Below are 25948 nucleotides of genomic sequence, written 5' to 3'. Positions count from 1 at the left end.
ACAAGTCCATCCCTGAGAAAAACTCGTGCGTGCCGCCGGGACAGCAAGGTGCAATAGCTCAGTATATGAAGAATATTATCTATAATTAAAGCACCCCAGACCCCTTTGACAATTGGCTAAGGGAGATGCTTTTTCTAGACTTGAGAGCTCATTCTTTTCACTGTAGGGTATCTGGAAAATGCTATTCAGCATGGAATAAACTAAAAACTTTTAATCATGAACTATTTTAAACAAGTCAGAGTAAATATTGTTTATGATAGGAGCCTTCCAGGCATACTGTGGCTCTAGAGCTGATGTTTGCAGGGCTGGCTTAGATGTTTCCTGGAATCATTTTTTTTTAATAAATTTATTTATTTATTTACTTTTGGCTGTAGTTAGGTCTTTGTTGCTGCATGCAGGCTTTCTCTAGCTGTGGTGAGGGGTGGCTTCTCTTGTTGCGGAGCATGGTCTCTAGGCGCGTGAGCTTCAGTAGTTGTGGCGCACGGGCTTAGTTGCTCCGTGGCATGTGGGATCTTCCCGGACGAGGGCTCGCATCCATGTCCCCTGCATTGGCAGGTGGATTCTTAACCAATGTGCCACCAGGGAAGTCCTTCCTGGAATCATTTTTATCACATATCTTACCTCATGCTAAATGATTTTTATCACATATCTTAACTCATGCTGAAGTTAACTTGAATATCTTGGCTTTGGGAGATGAGAGCTGAGGTAATAGGGTAAAGTATAACTGAGGAGATGTCACCTTGACTATGAGAACTATTTCACATTGGTTCGTACCTCTGGGAACCCATGTCCTTTTCTCTTTCACTCTCTCTCTCTCTTTTTTTTAATACTAATAACAGCCTTTTCTGTCAGACTCCATAAATTTTTTTGTATGTGGAAACCGTCTTTTTAATGAATTCATTTAGCTTTTAATGAGGTGTCCATCTTGTGCCAGAAACCATTCTAGGCACTGGGGATACAGCAATGAACAAAAATCGTAAAAAACAAACAAACAAACAAAACAAAACAAAAAACAAAAACACTGCTGTCCTAAAGCTTACATCCTACCAGAGGAAACCACCAAGTAAGTTTTTAACTGTGCATCCTGTTAAGATAGGATATTTATTAACTTACTGTCCTCAAAGCATCATGATGTGGCATGACCTGTGGTTGAGATGGCTCAGGTACAAACCAGGAAGATGTGCCTGAACTCATTTCTATCATTAATTCCGGTGATTCAGAACAACTCCTGTCTCAGGTTCCATGCATCAGTTAATATCCTCTAGTAATATCCTACCTTCCTCATAGCTTTGAGAATTCAATGATAAAACATCTAGAGTGTTAAGAACATTACACAAATGCAGGTTTACATTTTTTATGTTACAAAACTTAGTATTTAAAGAGAGCATTAGATAAGCTAAAATAAGGGAACACTTGATTACTGATGATTCTTAAAATCAGTCAAAAGACTTGTAAGATGAGGCCAGAACTCCAACAGAGGTTGGAGTACCGTTTACTTTCAGCCATTATTTACTTCTCTGAAGCAAAATCTTAGGAAGGCAGAATATTCTAAATATCTCTTAAAAGAGATCAGACTTGAGCACGTTGTCAGCCCTGAAAAGGAGCCCAGGAGCGTTAGGTGTCCTCCTAGCAGATAGCCTCCCTTGGAGAGCAGCTTCAGGCAGATCTTCTGCATAAAAATGTAGAATGGAAACCAGCCTTGCCAGCCCAAGCTGTTCTGAATTGACCAAGCTCAAGGCCACTGTGGATGAGGTGACACGAGAGGTCAGCGGCCTCTGAGGTGTCTCTGTGTGACTCTCCAATACAGGACAATCCAGAGCCTCTCTCAGGAGGTATGATGAACGTGAGATGCACAGAGAAGATGAGACATAAGATGCACCCTGAAGATGCAGTGTCTAGGCTGCCGAGGCCTGTGGTGCATCCCAGATGAGGAGGAATCAATGGAACTGAGCGACAACCCCACCGCGCACCTCCCTGCCCCCCGCCCCTTGAGACGCCTTGGTGCTCTCAGCTTCCCCACCCCACTGCGTGCATCCTGACCGTTAACCCCATCACCTCGCGGCTTCACAGGGAATGATTTTTCCTTTTTCATAGGAAACAGGTCGAATATTAATTCTATTTTTCTTAAGTACAGTAAGATCTGTATGACCTTCTGCAGGAGAGAAGTTGCATGTGGCAGAAGAAAGGGCCTGTAAATCCTGCAAATTTCCAGTTCAAAGTCCTTTATTTAGAAAGCATACTGGCCGGCCAATTTGTGTTTCTACTGACCATCAAGAGAAATACACCCCCTCTCAGAGGCCCAAATGTAAGGACTATGGGCCAACAATTTCTCTGTGAGGAAATTAAGCATCAGGACACCTCTCCTTCCACCTCTTCCACTCCATGCAAATTTAGTGTGAGCCTCAGATAAATACCTGTGCCTATTCTCAAAATCAAGGAATATTTGGGTGCAAGAGCATTAGGAAGAAATCTCAAGTTTAACCGAGACCTGAAAGCATTAACAAAAATATCTGAATTTTGCTTGGCATTGTCTTTGATAAAATAAAAGGGTAGTAAAAACATTTAGGCTGACCTCTCATCCCATCCTGAAACTTCTATTTAATTAAAACAATCAGTGCAAGGCCTAGCCCAGAAAGGAAAGCCATCTCTAATTTTGTCAGGTGCTAGAATATTTTAATTCAGGTCCAATTAACAAGTCCATCCTCTTTCAGTTCAAAAAATATTTACTATCTGCCTATTGACAAGCCAGAGTAGATACTCAGGATCCTAATAAAAATGAGATCTAGCTCTTACGTCAAGAAAACTTCTGGTCTATCAGGGAAGAAAGCATATAAGCACATGATTATAATGTCATTTCACTTTTTGTCCATTTTACTGATGAGGACCCAAGACTTAGAAAGTATTCCTTAGTAATGAAGTACCCAAGAAATTAAAGGACCTACCATCAGACAGCCAGTACATGACAAACCACAATACCTACGACTGAGACTACGATCACTCAAAATATTATTATAAGTAGTAATATTATTTAACTGGAGCTTGCTGAATGTCTAATGTAGTACCTAGGAAGTTAAAAGAAAAATTGGAAAGTCCTGTCTTTCATCACAAACGTTTGGTGAGGGCATGGTCACTCTAGCTAGCGTTTTTCCTGAATATAAAGTGAATTTCAAAATGAGTCATCTGTGAAAGTATATAGGTTAGATTCCCAGTCTTCCAAGTTCCCTGGACTGCTGTGTAAAGTTCTTCTTGCTCAAAGGATAGGTAAAAAACAAAACGAAACAATCCTGTCCTTTCAAAGGAATTGGCAGAGTATGGACTGTCCACAGAATAACAGATTTAACTGATAACTACACATAATTCACCCCACATTTGACAACCTTTCAGTGAAAGGATGAACAGTTTGGAATGACTCTGAGTTGCTTTTTTTAATCTTATAAATGCTACTTCCATGGCTGCCAGATTTGCTTAAAAAATTTTTTTGTCCTTTTGTTAAGCCAGGAGGCTGTCAAGACATATGAGGAAAACTAAATAGATGTTCCCTTCTATTCTCAAACTGTGTTACTTCTAACCCAGTGACTTAGTAAGCAGCTTTTAAAATAGATCTCATCACCCCTCACAATCATGTGCTTTTTTCCTTCCATTTACCCTGCATGTGTAATGTCAAAGAATCTTTTATATTAATTTCATTGTGAAAAATCCCCAACTAACTTCTGCCCATTTGAATCTCCATTCATCCATTAAATATTTACTAAGCATTTAAGTACGCTTTATGCTGGGAAATCCAATGGTCGGTAAGACATACGTCCTTAGGATTAGGAGTGGTCTAGTGGGAAAGAGGGCCAAGTTACCAAGAAATTACAGTAATCTTGGTAAATGCCATGGTTAAGAATATCCCAGGGTTCTACAGAATCTCCAACAAAGGGCACCTTACCCCTTTACTTAGGAAGCCTTCACTAATTCTCCCTCAACCTGATGGTAAAGTCAGTGAGGGCAGGGACTATTTTGTTTATCCAGAGATCCTTGGCGGTTAGAACAGGGCACATATCATGTGCAAAAGTCCTGAGGCAATAGATAGGATCCTAGCTGCAGAGGAAGGTACTTCTGGGGTAAGTCAGTTCAGTTTGACCAGAACTTCGGTTTCTGTGTGTTTGGGAGGGGAGGAGGACATGTGATGGATGACGTTAGAGAGTTAATTACTCAGGTCAGATTATAAGGGGCTCGGATGCTACATGAGGGACAAAATGTTACCCAACAATTCCTTAGGCAGCAGGATGGATCAGAGGGGATGAGGCTGTACAGTAACTATACAGATAAATGACTGAAGAGAGTGACAGTGAGGTCAAGAGAAGTGAATGGTTAGGGACATAGTAAGAAAAGGAGGGGTGAGACTTCCCTGGTGGCGCAGTGGATAAGAATCCGCCTGCCAATGCAGGGGACACGGGTTCAAGCCCTGGTCCGGGAAGATCCCACATGCCGCGGAGCAACTAAGCCCGTGCGCCACAACCACTGAGCCTGTGCTCTAGAGCCTGCGAGCCACAACTACTGAGCCCACGTGCCACAACTACTGAAGCCTGTGTGCCCTGAGCCCGTGCTACGCAACAAGAGAAGCCACCACAATGAGAAGCCCACACACCAAAAGGAAGAGTAGCCCCGGCTCACTGCAACTAGAGAAAGCCCGAACACAGCAACCAAGACCCAACACAGCCAAAAATAAATAAATAAGTTTAAAAAAGAAAAAAAGAAGAGGAGGGGCAGGTTTGGGCACTGTTGGAACGTGCTGAGCAGGAAACAGCCAGGCTGAGGGCAGTTCAGTGGAGCAGGTTCAGTGGAATGAAGTCAAGTCTGAACATGTCATCAGAGGTGACTATGGACATCCACATGATGCTGAGCAAGCAGGCAGCCATACCCGCCTGAGCTCAGGAGGGGTCATCGAGTACAGGCGCCACTCGGTCACAGAGAATGAAGTCACCCAGGAAGGAGGGAGAAACTGCGGAGAATCTCCAGGAAAGAGACGCCAAGAGAGGAACAAGTTCTGGCAGAGGTTCACTCCCAGCCCTGAGCCCCAGTTCCCATGGCCTCTGGCTCTCGCCCAACTTCATCCCAGACCCCCAAGATGATCTGCTCTCCAAACTCTGCTCCCACTTATCTGGTCTGTGACAGGAGCTCAGAAGTCATGACAACCTTCCCAAAGCATTACCTTTATGTCAGTAACTTGGGAGATGGCAGAGACTTTTATCTTAGACATTGCAAAATTATAAAGCAGAAAGCACACCAAAAAACCTCTTGTTTTTTAAAAAAAGATGTAAGGTTTCAATGACGTTTTGTGCTTTCAACTCCTCAGGCTCCGTATTCTCACAAGAAATAGGCATCCATTCCATGTGCAACTTCAGTGATATAGTGGCCATTTGGTCCTGTTTGCTCATCATGTTTCTCATCTTTGGTGAAAACTACCCCCATTCTTTAAAAACATTAAAAAAAAACGGGCTTCCCTGGTGGCGCAGTGGTTGAGAGTCTGCCTGCCGATGCAGGGGACGCGGGTTCATGCCCCGGTCCAGGAAGATCCCACATGTTGTGGAGCGGCTGGGCCCGTGAGCCGTGGCCACTGAGCCTGCGCGTCCGGAGCCTGTGCTCCGCAACGGGAGAGGCCACGACAGTGAGAGGCCCGCGTACTGCAAAAAAAATAAAAATTAAAAATAAAAAACAAAATAAAAAACATTAGAAAACCCAAAAACACTCCAGTCCTCCTCCTTTATCCTATCAAATAGGTAAGGTAGCCAAGTACAGTGCAAGTTACCCTTAATTCAAGTCCTGAATCTTACAGTGAACTAATCTTCAACAAAGGTGCTGAGAAGACACAGTAACAGTCTCTTCAATAAATGGTGTTAGGAAAACTGGATATCTACATGTAAAGAATGAAATTGGACCCTTACCTTATACCATATGCAAAAATCAACTCAAAACAGATTAAAGACTTAAATGTAGACTGGAAACTGTAAAACTCCTAGAAGTAAAATTAGGGGAGAAGCCCCTCAACATCAGTCTTGGTGGTGATTTTTTTTTTAATTTGAACCAAATGTACAAACAACAAAATAAAAAAATAAATAAATGGGACTACATCAAACCAAAAGCTTCTGCACAGCAACGGAACAAAATGAAAAAGGCAACCAATGGAATGGAAGAAAATATTTGCAAACCATATATCTCATATGGGGTTAATATCCCCCAAATATAAGGGAATTCATACAATTCAATAGCAAAATAACAATAACCCAGCTTAAAAATAGGCAAAGGGCTTAGACAGACATTTTTTTCTAAAAAGGATAACCAAATGGCCAACAAGTATATGAAAAAGCACTCAACATCACTAGTTATCTGGGAAATGTGAATCAAAGCCACAATGAGTATCACACCTGTTAGAATGGCTTTCATCAAGAAGACAAGAGATAACAAGTGCTGGCGAGGACATGAAGAAAGGGGAACCCTCGTGCAACATAATGGGAATGTAAACTGGTGCAGCCACATGGAAAACGGTATGTAAATGCCTCAAAAAATTAAAAATAGGGGCTTCCCTGGTGGCGCAGTGGTTGAGAGTCCGCCTGCCGATGCAGGGGACACGGGTTCGTGCCCCGATCCCGGAAGATCCCACATGCCGCGGAGCGGCTGGGCCCGCGAGCCATGGCCGCGGAGCCTGTGTGTCCGGAGCCTGTGCTCCGCAACGGGAGAGGCCACAGCAGTGAGAGGCCCGCGTACAGCAAAAAAAAAAAAAAAAAAAAAAAAATTAAAAATAGTACTACATGATCAAGCAATCCCACTTCTAGGTATTAAGCCCAAAGGAAATGAAATCACTATCTCAAAAAGGTATCTGCGCCCTCATGTTCATTGCCGCATTATTCACAAGAGCCAAGATATGGGAATAACCTAAGTGTCTGTCAGTGGATGAATGGATAAATGTGATACACACCTTTATAAAAGGAAATTCTGCCATTTCAACAACATGGATGAACTTGGAACATTAGACTAAGAGAAATAAGCCAGACACAGAAAGACAAATACTGCATAATCTCACTTATATGTGGAATCTGAAAAACAAAACTCACAGAAACACAGAATAGAATGGTGGTTACCAGGGGCTTGGGGACAGGGGAAAAGGGGAGGTGTTGGTCAAAGGGTACAAACTTTCAGTTATAAGATGAATAAGTTCCAGAGATCTAACATATCTCATGGTGACTGTAGTTAATATTTACCTGAAATTTGCTGGGGGTAGGTCGTAAGTGTTCTCACCACTCACACAAGAAAAGGGAACTATGTGAGGTGATAGAGATGTTAACTAGCTGGACGGTGGTAACTATTTCACAAGGGCTACAGACATCAAATGTCACACCGTACATCTTATATATTTAATTTAATATACGTACACAATTTTTACTTCAATAAATCCTGAATCTTCCACTTCCATGCAACACTGGGCACACCCTGTAAGCCTGTAAGGAGTTCTAGAGCTCAGGGAGTGTGACTGGCGTCATGCACATGTGCCTGGAGTGGCCAGGGCCCAGAGCTCCAGCCTCCTCTCTAAGTCTGCTTATAGAAATGACACAAGCCCAGTGAGAAGCAGAAATGGAAGGAGCTGTCCTGGTGTGGAGATCCTTGTGCTAATCATAAAGGTCTTCGTGAGGAGCTAACAAATGCCACTATTTCTCAAGCTTATTCAAGTTGGGTTTCTAAGCTTGCTACTAGGGTCCTAATTAATACAGGGAATTGCAAAGGAAGCTTTTATAAACCACTGCAGTACTCTCTGGGAATGGGGTATGGATAAAATTGGTCTATTAGGAATTCCATAGCAGTACAGTGGTTAGGATTCTGCACTTTCACTGCCGAGGGTACAAGTTCAATCCCTGGTCAGGAAACTAAGATCCCACAAGCCAAGCACTGTGGCCAAAAAAAAAAAAAAAGAGGTCTAGAAAAGAATCAGTCTCTGCTGACAACCAAAGTTGTCCTCTTCAAATGGTGAGTAGGTTGAGCAATTGCACGTGTGACGGGAACACTGTCCAGAGGTCACTGAGTACATTCAGCCTCTCCGGGGACTAGTCTGGTGTATTACTCCGGGTAAACTGAGACAGGCTCTGGTTTTATAACTTCAAAGATGCCCACTCAACCAAGGAACAAACTGAAAGGCCAGCTCAGTCTACTTTCTTATGTGATAAAAGGCAGGGATACCTAGATTTGAGGACTTCGGTGAACTTCCAGGGGGATGCAGTTGTTCTGGCTCTCTCTCTGAATGTGCAGAGCGCACGCAGGCACACGACACACGGAGACGCATGCTAAGTGCCAGGCACCACTCCATTTCTCAGATCAAGCTCCAGCTTCACCACAGCCTCTCGTCCCCGTTTTCTCCCCTTCACTCCCCACCTCTAGCTTCTTTGTCAGTATTACGTCAAAGTATTTGACTCCCTTATCAGTATTAGCGGAAATTAAACAAGGATTTAGTACCTCCAAAATTATATTATACAATTTATTATGTAATTTAAATACACAGTATAATTAGTATTTAAACAATCTATATATACATTAACATTATATATATATATATATATATATATATGATGCTCCAGAAAACCTGAATCTAAAAAGGGAAAAAATCCATTTGATTCACTCAAAGACATAAATGTGGAGTAAAAACTTAAAAACTCACAACTTACATGCTTAGGGAATGTGATTTCTGTTTAGTTGACCTGTCTAGTCGATGGGTTATTTTCTGAAAAAAATTCCTAAAATGCATTTTTTTAATGGCCTGGCCTATCTTGAACATAAAGTCTGATAACTGATGGTCTGTACTGGGAGCTCCCAAATAATTACATTCTGCTACAGTCGGCAGGTTTTTTTAAGCACATGTCTCACTTTCAGAGTCCTACATACAGTACATCATCTGTGACCTTATCACAGCTGGTGTTCTCTAATAAGGATTTCCTATTCACATTTTCCACTTCACCACTGAGCGTCACCGTCTGTGTCACATTCATGACCCGAGACCAGCAATATCACCAAAACCAGGGAACTTGCTAGAAATGCTGATTGATACGTGTTCCTGGCCCAGACCTGCTGGCCAGTGTCGGGCCCAGCAATCTGCTTTAACAAGGCTTCCATCAGAATCAGATGATTCTGATACATCTAAGGCTGGGAAAACACTACTACAGAATCCTCACCTGTTGACACTAAAGCAGGGGTTCTTAACCTGGGATCTGTGATCCCCCTTAAGTCAAAGGCAAGTGTGCATTTTCCTGGGGAGAAGCTGCAGAGCTGTCAACTTTCTCAAAGGTATGGTAACCAAGAAACTTGATTCTATGTTGAATCATCAAATTCAGCAGAATTCACTTCTGCAGACGTACACGAAGCCAAAATTTCCTCCAAGCCCTGTAATATCACTTAAACAGCCGAGGCACAAGCAATAAGAAAACTGCGTTTTTTACGTTACAAGAAAGGAAATTTTGTGTATCTGCATGATATACGTTTTCTGAAAAATCTCTTCTGCGTTGACATTCATACACACTCTGGTCCATAGGCTGAGTCAACAAGGTCAGAAAGGCAGGCAAGATGAGAAACCATCAAGTTTACTGAGGAGGAAGAGGACTCAAATGTTTACCGACTGCCCACCACACGCACTGTACCAGGTTTTACGCACTTTACAGAAGTGAGGTGTGAACCTAAGTTCTATTTATCTAACAGAACAGCACTCATACTGCCAGCTAAGCCTCCGTTTTAAGTGCTCTTGAAGTACAGACTGTGGAGATGACAGCAGAGGAGCACCTGAGCTCACCTTCTCTCACGAGCACAACAAAATGACAACCAACAGCTGAACAACCATCGATTAAAACGACTGGCAGCTACCAGAAGACATTCTACACCCAAGGACATAAAGAAGAAAGCACGAGAAGGTCGGAGAGGCGCCCTCTCGCCACCATCAAGTCCCACACCACCTGAGCGGGCGACCCCCAGCTAGAGGACACTTACATCGCAGAGCCTCGCCCCCGCGTGAGCGCGGAACCCCACGCCAGGCTCCGCAGCCGGGGGTCTGGCATCGGGAGGGGCCCCCGGCATTTGGCTGTGAAGGCCGGCGCGGCTCGGTCGCAGGAGCCCCACAGGACGGGGGGAAGGAAGAGGAGACTCCGCTCCGGGAGGGCGCACGCAAGCTCCCTCGCGTGACAACGGCATGACTGCACAGCAGGCTGAGCCCGACCTACCTGCGCGTCTTGGAGGGTCTCCTCGGGAGGTAGCGGGCGTCTGCGGCCCTCTCTGGGGTCATAAATGCTGCTGGCAGACATTTTGGGTCCTTGGTCCGGGAGACCTGGTCCCACCCAACAGCCTGCAGGCTCCAGCGCCTGGGCGCCTTAGGTCAAACCACCCACAGGGCGGGCACCCAGCCCCACCCATGAGCAGACAAGCCGCCTCAACTGGGGGCCAGGGCCACCACCACACACGCCACTAGGCCTAGACCCAGCCCCGCCCACCAGTGGGTAGGCACCAGCCCCCCCACTTCCGGGCACCGGCCGAAAGCGCGCGCAAACGTCTAGACCAGCCTCGGCCACTAGGGGGCAGACGGCAGCGGCCGGGAAACTACTGAGTCTGCAAACACAGCTCACTACCTACCCTGGTCCTGCACTGGGACACACAGGACATCTCCCACAGAGAGCCACTTCTCCCAGGTCGAGAAACGTAACTAAGCTACTACGTATGGGTTGACAGAGGCTGATGCAAAGACAGCACACGCAGACCCGGAAGCCAGAGGCACCAGGGACAACGAGGGTGCCAGCGACTCCGAGATCAGCAGAAACAAAGGCAAGGCCTGGAGTTTTCACAGATGTGGAACTGGTGAATTTATACAGATATGGTGAATTTCGATATAAATTTAGTAGTACAGTGGAGTAGCCAATCTACTGGAAAGAGCTCAAGTAATGACTGTAAAGATGATCCAAGAACTCAGGAAAAGAATGGATGCACAATGCGAAAAGTTCCAAGAAGTTTTTAGCAGAGTTAGAAAACATAAAGACCAAATAAGAGTTGAAGAATTTAAGCACAAATTGTGGAACCAAAACAATAGATCTCTGCCCCAGGAAGCATGCCAGTGTGCACTAACATTTCCATTTCCAAAGACCTAAGTGTGCTGCAACATGAGCACATGGGAACAACCAAGCAATTACCACTCTTACTTAAATCTTGGGTTGAGCACCATTCGGCCAGCATCCCCACCGCCTGGTTCCATCACTGTGTAAAACTTTAGATCGTAAACCGTGTTCAGCAATTACTTGTGTAGACGGAAAAAACTTTTTTGGTATTGTTTTTAACACAACATAGCTAGCTTTCAAAAGTGGTACCTAATTTTAAAGCACCAAAGCTGTCACTCAAATAAGATGTACTTGGCATAATCAGCTCTAAAGTAAGGATATCACTACCTTCAGTAAGCATTAACGCTGATTATTTCTCAGAAAGCCAAGTGATACCCAGCTTGGGCTGCACTACATTTCACAAGGGCACATAGTCTTCATTCCCTCCTAAAATAAACCTAAATTGATTGACCCCTCACACTCCTCTAGCCAGTCCTTAAGTTTTCCTGGGTCCATTCCTCTCTTGCCAAGCTGTCTGCCCCTTGCTCTTTCCCCACCTACAATCCCTCTGACTGCCCCAAGTCCATCCCCCATCTGGGAAGATGCAGGACAGAAGAGTGTTTCCTAGCTGCACGGTCAATTACTGACGAATCACCACTATACTGTTTTGGATTTGGGATCCTACTAGGAAAATGAACCTACCAACACATGCTTGAACTGGTCATCCCACTCCACCTCACCCCCCAAAAAGCATGCAGACTTGTCACTGAAAAAAGCACACTGTTTATGGTTCAGAATCACAAACCTGGAAGGTTCCTGAGGAAGCGTCCTTTAATGTGCAAGGGACCTAGTCTGATGTTCTTATTTTACAGATGAGAATACTGGAGTTGAGATGTCATGTGGACTTGCCCAAGGCTGGCAGCTATCCAGAGGGAGAAACTAGAACCACACTTCAAACTCTTCCCACTACATCCCAACCACCACAAAACCCTGCAGTTAAAGTTTTTAAGAAAAACAAAATGTCTAATACACAGAAAAGGTCTCTCTACATTCAGACAGAATAAAGGCAACCAGTACAACGAGAAATGCTCAACACCACTAAGTACCAAGATCTTTATTCTCAGGTCTGATACTGAATCTGTGGCTGCAGATAATGTCACTATTTTCGAGAATAAAAGGTCCCATTATCTTCATTCTTTGCAAGTCTTCAGCCACAAAGTTATACCTTATTCCCATAACAAGATAAGTGAATCGGGCTGGAAGGGGATTCAGGAGGTACACTGACGATAAAAGCAAAGGGGAACACACACTTTTACAAGCATATTGTCCCAGCTACCCTGAAGGTTACATTTCAGATTAATTTACAAAAGTAGTGACAGAACCATGATTTCAGTGAAAATCAACACAAGTTATACCTTAAAAAAAAAATCAATTCAGAAATACGAAGTCAGGCAAGCATGCAAAATTCAGAGTATTAAAAAATGCAAGGGCTGGTTGCCCAAACAGATATATCCCTCAGAAAAAGGGATTTGAAAATGCTGAACAGAACCAAAGGAATTAGAAGCTGAATCAGCAGACCAATTCCCTCATTTTATAAATGCAGGCAGACATTAACTAGCGAAGCTTACTCAGCTAGATTAAGGGTGTACACAGATCTAACTCCTGGTGCTATTTGCAACTACACACATCTAAAATACAAGGAGATAAATATCCGGAACACATTAGGCCCACTGATTTAATCAACGGTGGGAGTGAAGTTACTATAGCACAGCAGCACATTAGACATATTTAAGAGATTAAATGGAAAGAAAGAATCTCTTAAAGATTTTAATGCTCAGTTTTAATACACAATCAAGTTTCCACCCAATCATCTGATGTACAGTGAACTGTACTAGCTTAAAAGAAAAAAGTGCATTCTTCAGTTTTCTTCTACACTTTTTTTGGCCTATCTTTCAAAACTGAGCATTGGGTATTTTTAATGTAAGTAATGTGATGTTATATATGTACATTCTAATTGCACGTTTTAGGAATAAACAAAATCCGTATTTCGGTAACTGATAGTGTATTTATAAAATCAAAACCTATCAAAATACACTTTTCACTGAGAAAAATAAATAAAACAGACAAATGGATCTACACAAAGTAAAAATTAACTTTGGTAGATTTCAGTGTAGGACAGTCCATAACAAGCTTATTTGCCCTTACTCCCCCAGAGCTGATCATCTTCCAAGTTAAGATTTTAAAAATATTTTAAAATTGAGATTATTATGTTGACATTTATTTCTCATTCCACATCATCTTCAGCCAAGCTCTGAGCACTTACAATTCTCTGAAAGAGAAAAGAATTTTTAATTTTTAGAAGTATGATAAGCATTTAATCAGGATTCTAAGTTCAACATAAAATGCTCTTTGTATCAACTCTCTGGATCACATCTTGCTGAGGTTTACCCATACTGAGATATCAACATTTAACACTTCATACATTGTTTTTATCTGAGAAAATAATGATCATTGTCAGTTCCATCTCAAAATTCAAGTCAACAAAGGAACCATAACATTATATCGTGTTACATGTTAGTCAATTTTGTAACTAAAACCAAAAAGAATTTAAGATCTTTTTTCACTCCCACAGGAACAAATACCAATTAGTGCTATACTGATCATTCTATCCTCCAAACATTTCCCTTTTCTGCCTGTAAATGGTCACAGTCATTATACAAAGACATCATCCTCAGGTCAATTTTCCAAAAGCACTATGCTATGCTGTCTTTCAAAAGACAGATAATCTTAGAGGATTCTGACAACTGACTGGGAACCACATTAGTCTAAAATAAAAAAGATTGAAACTCCTTGGTTTTCCAACTCTTTCCCTTAAATCCTTTTTTTTTTAACATCTTTATTGGAGTATAACTGCTTTACAATGTTGTGTTAGTTGCTGCTGTATAACAAAGTGAATCAGCTATACGTATACATATATCCCCTCCCTCTTGCGTCTCCCTCCCACTCTCCCTATCCTACCCCTCTAGGTGGTCGCAAAGCACTGAGCTGATCTCCCTGTGCTATGCAGCTGCTTCCCACTAGTTATCTATTTTACATCTGGTAGTGTATATATGTCAGTGTTACTCTCTCACTTCATCCCAGCTTACCCTTCCCCCTCCCATGTCCTCAAGTCCATTCTCTACGTCTGTGTCTTTATTCCTGTCCTGCCCCTAGGTTCATCAGAACCATTTTTTTTTTAAGATTCCATATATATGTGTTAGTATACGGTATTTGGTTTTCTCTTTCTGACTTACTACACTGTATGACAGACTCTAGGTCCATTCCCTTAAATCTTTAGGACCCTTTTCTTTTCAGTCCCTTTCCAATCTAGATGAGTAAAGACTAGTTTAAAGAATTGTAAAGATGAGTTTAAAGAATTAACCAGTCATTTTACTAATTTTTAATTATATCAAAGATGAAAATTCATTTAATAGACATGATATTCCAAAAAGTAGATTCATTCGAGCTCCTTGAGAAGGATTTAAAATGAGTGGAATGCATTTTAATTAACTCCTAAGTCACGCTTAATCTCTTATTTAAATGAGATGTAGTCAAATAGCTCCAAACTTGAAGCCCACCTCAGCAGCAGCAGAGACACTGGGGCCTTCAGACAAGTGAGGTCAGAGGGAACCCAGAGCCCTTTATGACCTGATTTCCAAGCTATGCCACCTTGGCTCCTCTGGCCTCTGCCAGGCCCCTTAACTGCATGCGTGGTTTCACACAAGAGGCAGAAAGCTAGGTTCAGAAAGTAACTGGGAGTGGCCTGAATTTGGTGATTTGAATACTAAGGCCTGAGATTTAACACCAAGAGACATATTTCCTAATCAACTTCTTGGGCACAATCACTAGATTTCATGGCCCCTCATTGGGATGCTTTTCTCTTAGGGAAGAAAATGTCAAGCACTGACATCTCCTGTACTGTTTCCATTACACGGAGGAGAGTTTCATGATGCCATCATGCTCACTAGGCTCCTTTTAAAACGCCAATGTCCCTAAACATTTAAACTCAGATTCTACTCACTTATTTCATAACATTTCGAATCTTTACCTGACTAATTGTTGGGAGCTTAGTCAGAAGCATCTGGAACACTGGCGGTGGAAGAGTTTGCTGCAACACCTGCAGTAACTGCTGCGGCTGTCCACACACAGCGATTGCATTCGTCAGATGGTCCACACCCTTCTCATATTCACCTGGAAGATTTACATAAACATAACGTGAGACTGGGAAAGCCTTTGCCTTCGTTCAAAATTCAACCCTAAAGTCTCCACTGTATCTCCAAGTGAAAATGACCAAAAACACTGTGCAAGTAAAACCTAGAAAATATATTAAGTACACTCGTATAACTGATTAAGAAGCCATGAACAAGAATGAGTCAGATTATATGCACTGATATTGAATGGACTCCAGCACACATACAAAGGGGGGAAAGTAAGATACAGAAATGTCCAAAAAAAAAGAGAAATGTCCAAGTTTTTACTATTTATATACTAAGAATACATAAGAAACTGCTAACAATGAAACAATATTTTCTATGAGAAAAGAGAACTGGAAGATTGGGGGCCTGAGGCAGACAGGCCCAATTTCACTTTAAGCTGACCCCTTATACTGTATGAATATGACTACATGTAAGTAGACACCCTAAAGGCCTTTAATCTCTCTGAACTAGTCATCACTGCAGCCATCCTCTCTGCGGATCCAACAGCAAACAATGCCAGACAATCCTGGATACATTTACACATTTACAGGACCTCAGTCGCAGTCAACTTGTCACCTTGAGCTTCCTTCACACGTGATGTAGCTACAACTTTTGCTGACCTGATAGCCAGATATCAAGTGGTATGTTTTATAATACCAACAGCATTGAAAGCATCATATAATCCTTTTATGACATAGCAGAGGAAGAACAAACCAAGTGTTACAAGATGGAAGTCGCCATTTGGAAGAAACACTGCTGTGTGGAGCAGAATGCTCTCCCTTTCCCCAATACCTAGGCCCTCCCTCTCAGGGAATTCAAGGTGCAGCCTGGAGACGTGAAAATGTCCCCCTGATTGTAGCTAACTCATTTTCTGTTGTCGACTTTTTCATTGTTTCTCCTACTCACTGATTTTTAATCTTAGTTTGTTGGCAATTTAATGTAGAGACTGTGCCATTTGTTAACTCTTTCCATGAAACTAAACAAATTCTGATTATGTCAAGAAATTATTTCCTGAGCTTCTGGGTTGGTGAATACATCAAAGTACTAGGAGGGTGGCACCTCCAGAAGGCATGAAGTCCCCCACCCCCTAACCCTATGCATCTCTTCTATCTGGCTGCTCTTCAGTAGTATCATCTATAAAAAACCAAAAAAATAAAAATTAAATTAAACTTAAAAAAATATATATATATAATAAACCAGTAAACAAAGTTTTTCCAACCCCTGAGTAAGAATGTGACCAAATAAGGGACTAAAGACTGGTAACTGAGAAGGAACTGCCTGCTACCTAGCATTTTCACTTCATGTATTCAAACTGAAGAAAGCATTAACTCTACAAAGAAGCATTAAAAATGGAAAATATAAGACTTAGGTCTTCCAAATAAGACGGGACTTCCATCGGGGACACAATGGCTCCACTGACTTGGAAATTAAGATGCCACATGGTCACTGAATCCTCATGCCACTGAACTTACAGGCAGCAGACGGGATCACACTGTTGTCTGAGGATATGAAATCCGATTATTAAATGGAAATAGAGTGGCTATACCAGAGTGCTATGTGTAGAACACAGGGGATCCTCTGAGACACCTCCTAAAACTTCTAAACACACTGGAAACCACTCATCAACAACCACAGCAATTCAGAGCAAGTGATACAAACCGTTTCCTCTCTGCCCTTGCAGCTTCGATCCCATTCACATATCCTGAGAAGAGATCTTGCTCAGCAAATCGAGTATGCTTATGGAAGACCCCTGGACGAAGGAGGCCTTGCCAAGCAATGAAACTCACTGTCTAAGCTGCTTATGCTTTCTCATGGCTTACTTTCCCCAAATTCTAACCACCTGAGTCCTCTACCTCGGGCTGGGCTGGTAGATTCCACCAGAAGAAAAGGCAGCTTGGCAGCTGAGTTAAGTATCCCTCTGGGTGTGCTGGGCTGAAATGGGACCAACATACACCTGGGAAAAAGAACAACTCTTCCCTACCCTTCCTTGACCCCCTCATCCCCCTACCACCATGAGTTAACTTTTCTTTTCCATCTGTATCTAAAGGCTCAAGACAAATAGACAGATGCCCACAGTACATGGATCTCCAATATAACCCAAACATACGCTCTATCCTTAGACACATATCATTATACATGCTTTTCTTTTCAGATATTAAAGTAATATAATCATAGCCTCTCAAATGATCCTTATGAGGATTTAAGTGCTTTACCTTGCCCTATGATTAAACTTCATATTTTTCTAATACTGTGAAAAAAGTCAATTATTTCCTAGCAAGACATTTCCATTTTAATTTATAAATATTAGCAGCTTACTATACCAATCAAATAAAAAACAATTACTGCCTCCCTTACCTCCCTCAAGAATTATTTCTTATGAGACGGGAGACATGATAAAAAGTATTGATATCACCATCATAAACCTTTAATTACTCCCCATTAAAAAAAGGGGAAAAAAACCCCCCACAAATGACCTGCATCATGTAGTTCAATACTATCTAAATCTATTATAACAGTGAGAATAAGAAAAACAAGTTGACACTTGATACTATTTTTATTAATGACAGCAACTACTTCAAAGCTACTTTGAGATAAAAGCTAATTTGACAATAAAATATTTATAAATACTTCTGATCAGGTAAATTAACCTTCCACCTTCTCTGGGACTTATTATCTTAGCCATTCCTTCCTGTAAGTACTAGAAAAGACCTGAAGATTAGATGAAGGAGTTGAGGGAATTATACTCCCAGATATTCTTTCAGTCACTATTTATATATTACACTATGACTGTATTCTCTAAAGAACTTAAAAGCAACCTCATTTGTAAAGATTACTTATTGTCCTCCTATTATTAAATTAAATGTCTCATATTATTAAATGCCTAAAAACTTGTCTTGAAATATTTACAGTATCTTTTAAAAAAATAGCCACACTAGGGCTTCCCTGGTGGCGCATTGGTTGAGAGTCCGCCTGCCGATGCAGGGGACACGGGTTCGTGCCCTGGTCCGGGAGGATCCCACATGCCGCAGAACGGCTGGGCCCATGAGCCATGGCCACTGAGCCTGCGCGTCCGGAGCCTGTGCTCCGCAACCGGAGAGGCCACAACAGTGAGAGGCCCACGTACAGCAAAAAAAAAAAAAAAAGCCACACTACATTAAAAAAGCCCCTCATCACCATAAGTTTATATTAGTGTGAAGAATTTTATCTTGTTTCCTAGTCTTTTAATGAATATTAATTACCTTGAGCTAGTAACTCTTCACCAAGCTGTATTTCTTCAAGGAAGAATTTCTGAACGGCTTCAGCATCTTTAAGGTCAGGTAACTGTTTAGAAATAGACTATTTAGTAACTGATACCAAAATTACTCCAGGGATATAAACAATACAAAAAATCATGCCACTAAAAAAAACTGAATAGTTCATTATGAAAACTGACAAAAAGAAATTCACTCTTCAACAACACTCGCAAGGATTAGAGGTTAGTATCTACATTCAAATAAATGCAAGAAAAAATACTTTTTGATCAAACTGGTATTTGTTCTTAGAAAACTGTGAATCAAACCTAAAGTAAAAAGTAGAGTACAGGGCTTCCCTGGTGGCGCAGTGGTTGAGAGTCCACCTGCCAATGCAGGGGACACAGGTTCGTGCCCCGGTCTGGGAAGATCCCACATGCCGTGGAGCGGCTGGGCCCGTGAGCCATGGCCACTGAGCCTGCGCATCCGGAGCCTGTGCTCCACAACGGGAGAGGCCACAGCAGTGAGAGGCCCGCATACCGCAAAAAAAAAAAAAAAAAAAAAAAAAAAAAAAGTAAAGAGTACAAATATCTTTACCATAAAATATGCACTTTACAGGAAAAAAGACACAGACCTACTAGAGAATGGACTTGAGGATATGGGGAGGGGGAAGGGTAAGCTGTGACAAAGTGAGAGAGTGGCATGGACATATATCCACTACCATACGTAAGGTAGATAGCTAGTGGGAAGCAGCGGCATAGCACAGGGAGATCAGCTCGGTGCTTTGTGACCACTTGGAGGGGTGGGATGGGGAGGGTGGGAGGGAGGGAGACGCCAAGAGGGAAGAGATATGGGAACATATGTGTATGTATAACTGATTCACTTTGTTATAAAGCAGTAACGAACACACCATTATAAAGCAATTATACTCAATAAAAATGTAAAAAAATTGCACTTTACAATTTACACTATTTTTTGATGGCCATTATCATAGATTTTTATATAACTATAATCAATTTGTTCTCTTCATCCAACACTGTCTTGTATAGATTTTACATGCATCTATAAGGTTAGCTATTTTTAAACAGCAATAGAACATACCATCGAGGAATATATGACTGCATAATAACGATCTATCTGTTGGGCATTTGAGCTGCTTCTAATTTTTTTGCTATTACAAACAAACAGCCTTATTTAAATAATTTTTCATTTCTGCGTTTTTGTTTTATAGTTTGTTACATATTACCAGATTGAATGATTATGGTAATGATTATGGTATGGTGATTATAGCCACAAGCTATAAGCATTATCTTTTTAAAAAATGTAAAACAAGTATTTAAAAAGTCCCTTTTTATTTAAAAACCTAGACTTCTATTAATGGAAGTTTTTAAGTTCTCGATTATTATTATATACGCTCTTATTACCAACATAGGTGAAAAAATTTAAATTTCTAAAAGTGGAGGCATCTTTCACTGACTACCCCAGCATATGGCAAGAATATGATTATACGTGAATCTAAAAACACACACTGATGCACATGGCTATACAGGCATATCTCACTTTATTGTGCTTCACTTCCTTACACTTCTCATATAATGTGCTGTTCCCTGTGTCAAGTGAGTCTATCAGTGTCATTTTTCCAACAGCATTATTTTTTAATTAAGGTATGTACAGTTATTTTAGACACGATGCTACGCACACTTAATACAGTATAATGTAAACACAACTTTTATATGCATCGGGAAACCAAAAAAAAAAAAATTCATGTGACTCGCTTTACTGACGAAGTCCCTTTACTGCAGTGGTCTGGAACCAAACCTGCAGTATCTCTGAGGTATGCCTGTAATATATCCATTTTCCTATATCCTTAGAAAGAAAAGGCTACTGAAAACATAATGAAGATATTATGTATTTCAGAAAGGTAGTTTGGAGATAATGGGAAAACAAAGTGGTCACCTCCAAGTTTCACCTCACTGTTAGCACATCCAGTCAGTCAGCTGTGTTAAATTACTCAAATGTAACATTTATTGATTTAATTTTTTCATTGCTTCAACTTGCTTTAAAAAGAACAACTACTGACCCAGTAGGTCCAAGTGCTGGGCATCCAGACAATGGAACTAATTTCAATAAAAAAGAAAAGCTGTAGGCACAATGATTAACATTTACTTTCTTAATTTACTTACACATGTCACACAACATTTTTTTATAAAGCAGATAAACCTATGTAGTTATTAAAAATAATCATGAACACAGGATCTATGAAAAGAAAAAAATGAATAAGATTTATGTCTACATTTACGTATTACAAGGTAAAAATTTGACAGGTGGTGGGATTCTGGATCAGTGGGTGTGAATAAGCTTATGTAATTTTCAAAATGAATAACGTGGCTCTTTTAAAGAAAGTTTGTAGGAAGGAAAATTAAATTAATAATAAATGTTTTATTTTATTATTTTGGAGCAGCTAAGTGAGAAAGTTTGAACTTTTTAGTATAAATGTCTTCTGGGGCCTATCATCTTACCACCCCTTAAATATTGATCTCAAAGTAAGTTATGAGCTATGATGGCCGACAAAGGGAAAATAAGCAAGGACTGGAAAATCTGCAGTTGAACAGAGTTAATAAGTACTCTTAAAAACAACAAATTATATTTTAAAACAGAAAATCTATGTCTGATACCAATTAGCATTCTCAAAATACACATTTGAAGTAGACTGTAGAATAATTGTTTCTCTAAAAGAGATTATTACCTTGGAAAGTCCAGCTCTCTCCTTGGCAAGCTTCTGTTTCTTTCTTCCTGCAAGAAAGCAATATTTTCCTTTCATCATTATTAAAATGAGAATCAAAGGAAGTCTAAATGCTGTGGCAATCATTCATTCTATTTGCAAAACATGCCTGACTCAAGCTCTCTTCTTGTGATTTGTCAGGGTCATAAAAATAGTTCTTGTCAATGAGCTATGGACAATAGGACATTTCTGGGCAGGAGCGCTTTCCTTCCCTCTCAGGCACCAGGATGCGCAGTTTACAAGATGGAGACAGTTCCAGCAGCTGGGTCTCTTGAGTAATTATCATAAGCAAAGCAAGCCTCTCCTCCCACCTTCAACCTACACAGGACATGAAACACGAACAAAATTCAAGCCACTGTTGTTTCAGAGTTTATTGCTGAAATATAACAGACTCTGTCTTTACTGACTTTTGAAAACTACCTGGCATTCTTAAATAGGGAAAGAAACAAAACAACAACAACAACAAAAAAAAACCCAACAAAACCCCCAGCATTTGACAGCTTTCTTAAAAAAAAAAAAAGCATAGTTTTTATGCATTTGGCAAAAATAAGAGGGAAGAAGGGTAGCACTCAGAAATGATTCTTAATTCAACTACTGCCAGCTAGTTAAGAAAAAAAAAAACCCTCTGCCTAAAGTCTGTAAGTTGTTTTGGGTTTTTTGTTTGTTTTTTGATATGAAATAGCAATACTACAAATCTCAGGAGTAAGTGATGTTGTTTAAATCTGTTAGTCAACCCTTAAAACCAAATCAATAATAGGACACTAACAGTATTTTAAGTTGTTGTTTAATTGTACACCCTGTGTTGGCACAACGAAGCTCGGGCGTCCTTTATATCCCAGATCTTCCAGTGACTAGCAGTGTGACCTTGGGCAAGTTACAGTTAACCGGTGTCTCTCCTTCTCTGTATTTAACAACTGGTTTATGAACAATACCTGCTTCATAGAGTTGATACGAGGATTAAATGAGTTAATGTATTTTTAAACAGCGCCTGGTTGGTATCCTGAGATATAAACATTCAGTGTATTGAGACGGTGCAAACGTCCTCTTAAAACCTTAAAGCATTCTATAAATCCAAATTTCAAATCATGACTAAAGAGGCAGTGACCTGTTTGCCTAAGTGCAGACAGATGGTTAATTTACTACAGTCAGGGAACCTTTTCTTATCTACACTTACAAACTAGGTTTAACCACACCAGTGTCTCTGGCCAACTCTAGCCCCCAGATTACATAAAGTGCTACAACTCTAAGGCTTAAAAACTGTCTTAGCACTCTCAACAAAAAATATAGGTTAAAGCTATCTTACATATTATTTTGAAGACTGCCTATTTTCCCCACCAGCTACCTTTGCTAGGTGTTCATCACTGGGCAACTGTGGGGAAACAGACGCATAATATATTCTACCTCCAATTTGCTTAACTAACTAAGGGTTTTGTTCAGCCCTCTTTAGGCAGAAAATAATGACTGATAACCAGACTATATTAACTAATTACTAAGTATCACGGTACAGCCTAGTGCTGGGAAGGTACTACAACTAGAAGAGAAAGACTTCACAGAGGAATAGGACATGGCACACCTGTTTTAGATATTACATGCCAGACACTATTCTAAATGTTATTAATTAGTTTATTTTATCCTCATAGTAACCCTATTATCATCGCCAAGTTACAGCACCTCAGAAGTAAACCTGGAAAGTTTGTGGAATAAACAGAGAAATACAATATGCTAAGTCAGAATTATGGAAAATAACAAAAATGATAATGAAACAGTAGAAGGAAACTTAGTTTCCAAGCTTATAGGTTTTTTTTTTTAAATGGAGTGGAGAAGAACGCATGATTGTTGTTGAATGTTTGATAGTTACCAAATTTTAAGATCGCTTAGTTGCTTTAAATTTATAGCTGTTAAGATTAAAATTGTGGTTTAATTTATAAGACCATTAACTTGTATAAATTTATAGCTATAAGATTAAAATTCTGGCTTTACTTTTATAAGACAATTAACTTGTTACATTAACTTATTTTCAGGGACAGTATCAAATAGGATCTCTGTGACAAAAGGACACAGAACACACTGAAAAACCAAAGAGATACACAATCAGCAAATCGACTCAATATTTGCTAGTAATCAGTCCGAAGTGCTACTGTGTAAACCTAACAAGTTAAAACAGACTAAAAAAACCTCATAAAATATGAACTTACAAAAAGCCCCAAATCTAAATCATTCTTAAAGCATTCATTTAAATGAGAAGATTACTCAATATATCTTAAAATGATGAATCATTTTACACAGTGCTGTATAACGAAAAACATCTGTAGTTGGCACTATAATTTGTAGATTAATTTTCATTTATAGTGATTATTTAGATATAAATTATGCTGTAGGAGTTCTGGTAATCTGCTCTTACTAATGGAAGGTTTAAAAAAAACTGAACAAATTAGAATCCCAGATCTAACCTCAAACCTATTTTAAACATCTTAAGTCTCTTTTCCTTAAAAAAAAAAAAAAAAAACACACAAAACAAAACCCCAGAAACACTAATTTGAAAAACGCTGCCCTTTTATTATAGATGTAAATATTCTATTAGGAATTAGGCTAGAAAAACACGAAATTAAACTAAACTGAAATCAATTTCCACAAATACAAAACGCCATCAAGTTCTTAAAATCGGTCAACCATACAGACTTTAAACAGACTGCAAAATTACTCTGAATAAGGTTTACTTGGTAAAGAAAATATCAAATAATTATATTCATAAACAATCTTTAGCGTTCATCCATTACCATGTGCCAGGGGCACTGTACTAAACTCTACATACTATTTTACAACAAAGGAAAACTAAAGGTTGAAATCCGTTGCCCAAGGGTTATTCAGCTACTAATTCAAGCCTGACCACTTAAATCATCAGGATACTGCTGAAAACTAGAAAAAAAATTTATGGATTGAGGATGATGGAAAAGAAATTCTGAAAATAACAGATTTCTCAATTTGTCCAAAACGATAGTTTCATGATTTCTTCAACCAAAAATTCATTTTCTCAAGGTTTAACAATAGGATTGTAGTGTTTCCAAAGGAAAAAAAAAGGTTAATCCATTCTTTACAGAGCTCTGCATCCACGCCATTACCCCCCAGCTATTTCTAAAACTACAGGAAAATTATCTAAATTCCAACAGTTACACTTCCAGCCAGGATTTACAGGGCCTTCTCCATGTCAGGAATGGTGGCCGGCACCTCAAACACTTTAATCTTCACAAAACCAACTAGAGGCATTACCTGATTTTGCAAGCTAAGAAAATTAAGACTCAGCTAATCTGTGACTAACCTGGGCCAGGAAACTCAGTGTCTGAATCCAAAACAGCACTATTTCCATTACTCCACCTAACCATAAATAAAATAAATTATCTCCATATCCCTTTCTTCCTGGGACATAAGAGAGCCAGAATCAGATACCATATTGTAGATGGTATAAGAGCGCTTTTTCCAGTAAGGTAGTCACTAGCCACGTGTGACTACAGAACACGTGAAATGCCTTACTTTAGCTTAATTAAGCAGTAAATCATTAAATAGGATAATCACTTCTTTGTACTTCCTGGGCTTTAATAACTCACATATAAATTCTAATTTTACGAACTGTTTTGACTGAGCAACCCAGGTAAGTTACCAAAGTTATTTTTTAATGCAACAAATTTGCCCTTCTATTGCTGCAAACGAGCATTACCTCTGAAATTCAAAGATCACAAAGGTTTTGGTGACACGATTCCCCTCTTGTAAACCTCTCTTAAAAGATGTCGCAGGTATGAAATAAGACTGAGCCACAGAAGCAAAGCCCTTTGGACTCTCCTGCAATCTCTATAGCATTCACTCATATCTTGGAAGCCTTTAGAACGAAGCTACCAAGAGGGTTTAAGAATGCAACCTTATCGATTGAGAACGATACTGAGCTGGATTTGCAGATTTGGTCTCAAGCAGAAATTCGTAAAATACAAAAAAACCCCGCAACTTTCGAGCTAGAAATAGGTTTAGAAAGATCAACAGCAAAAAGGACCACAACCCCCGCCCTAAATCATAATACAAACGAATATGCATCTACACGCCGAAAGTGTTCGGGGAAAACAAAATGGGAAAGCTCGCCCCTCCAAAATGGAGGGACTCGTACGGGGCACAAGGGCCGGGAGCAGCCCTGGGAGCGCGCGGCCAGCGCCATCACCTTCCTCTGGCTTGTTCGTTCGCCGCCCCAGACCCGGCAGCACCACGCGGCCACCCAGCACGCGGCGGCCCGGCGAGGGGCAGGAGGGGATGGGGACACCGGGGTGGGGTGGGGAGGCATAAGGCCCAGAGGACAGGTGACCCACTCACGTTCCCGCAGCCTGTTCTTGAAGTTGGGGTCACTCCGTCTCTTGCGGTCGAAGTAAATGCAGTACCCGATGAAAAGGGCCCCGCACACGCCGGCGGCGATGGCGCTGTTCCGGCCCACCATCTTCTCTCCAACGAGGAGTGGGGTCGGCGGCCGCGGGGCCCGCAAATAACCCGTTGACTCAGAACTCTCGTAGAAGACTGCACCGCTCAATTCCGACGCCCGCCGCGAGGGACGCGGACAGGCGGAGATGCGTC

General features: G+C 40.8%; 1 protein-coding gene across 1 annotated transcript; it reads right to left on the bottom strand.

Moving 5' to 3' along the window:
- Positions 1-12195: 12195 nt before the first annotated feature.
- TOMM20 (translocase of outer mitochondrial membrane 20) lies at positions 12196-25948 on the bottom strand. The gene is made up of 5 exons (XM_082609400.1): positions 25694-25948; positions 21308-21354; positions 18571-18652; positions 15184-15326; positions 12196-13425 (listed from the first exon to the last, which is right to left on the bottom strand). Exons 1-5 carry the CDS (start codon positions 25812-25814, stop codon positions 13381-13383), a joined length of 438 nt encoding a protein of 145 aa, XP_082465526.1. The 5' UTR covers positions 25815-25948; the 3' UTR covers positions 12196-13380.

Source organism: Mesoplodon mirus (genome assembly GCF_964341445.2).
Source record: "Mesoplodon mirus genome assembly, chromosome: 2".
In the NCBI taxonomy this organism is placed as follows: Eukaryota; Metazoa; Chordata; class Mammalia; order Artiodactyla; family Ziphiidae; genus Mesoplodon; species Mesoplodon mirus.
Note: the sequence above shows the minus strand (reverse complement) of the source record. Positions and strands in the feature narration are given on the sequence as shown.

What these genes read in the sequence shown, in the direction of transcription:
- TOMM20 (XM_082609400.1), bottom strand. Translation starts at nt 25,814, where the DNA reads ATGGTGGGCCGGAACAGCGCCATCGCCGCCGGCGTGTGCGGGGCCCTT. An exon ending in TGAAGAGTTACTAGCTCAAG is followed by an intron (nt 15,327 to 18,570) that starts GTAATTAATATT and finishes TAAATCTTCCAG; the next exon opens with GTGAATATGAGAAGGGTGTG. An exon ending in AGCTCCCAACAATTAGTCAG is followed by an intron (nt 13,426 to 15,183) that starts GTAAAGATTCGA and finishes TTTCTCTTTCAG; the next exon opens with AGAATTGTAAGTGCTCAGAG.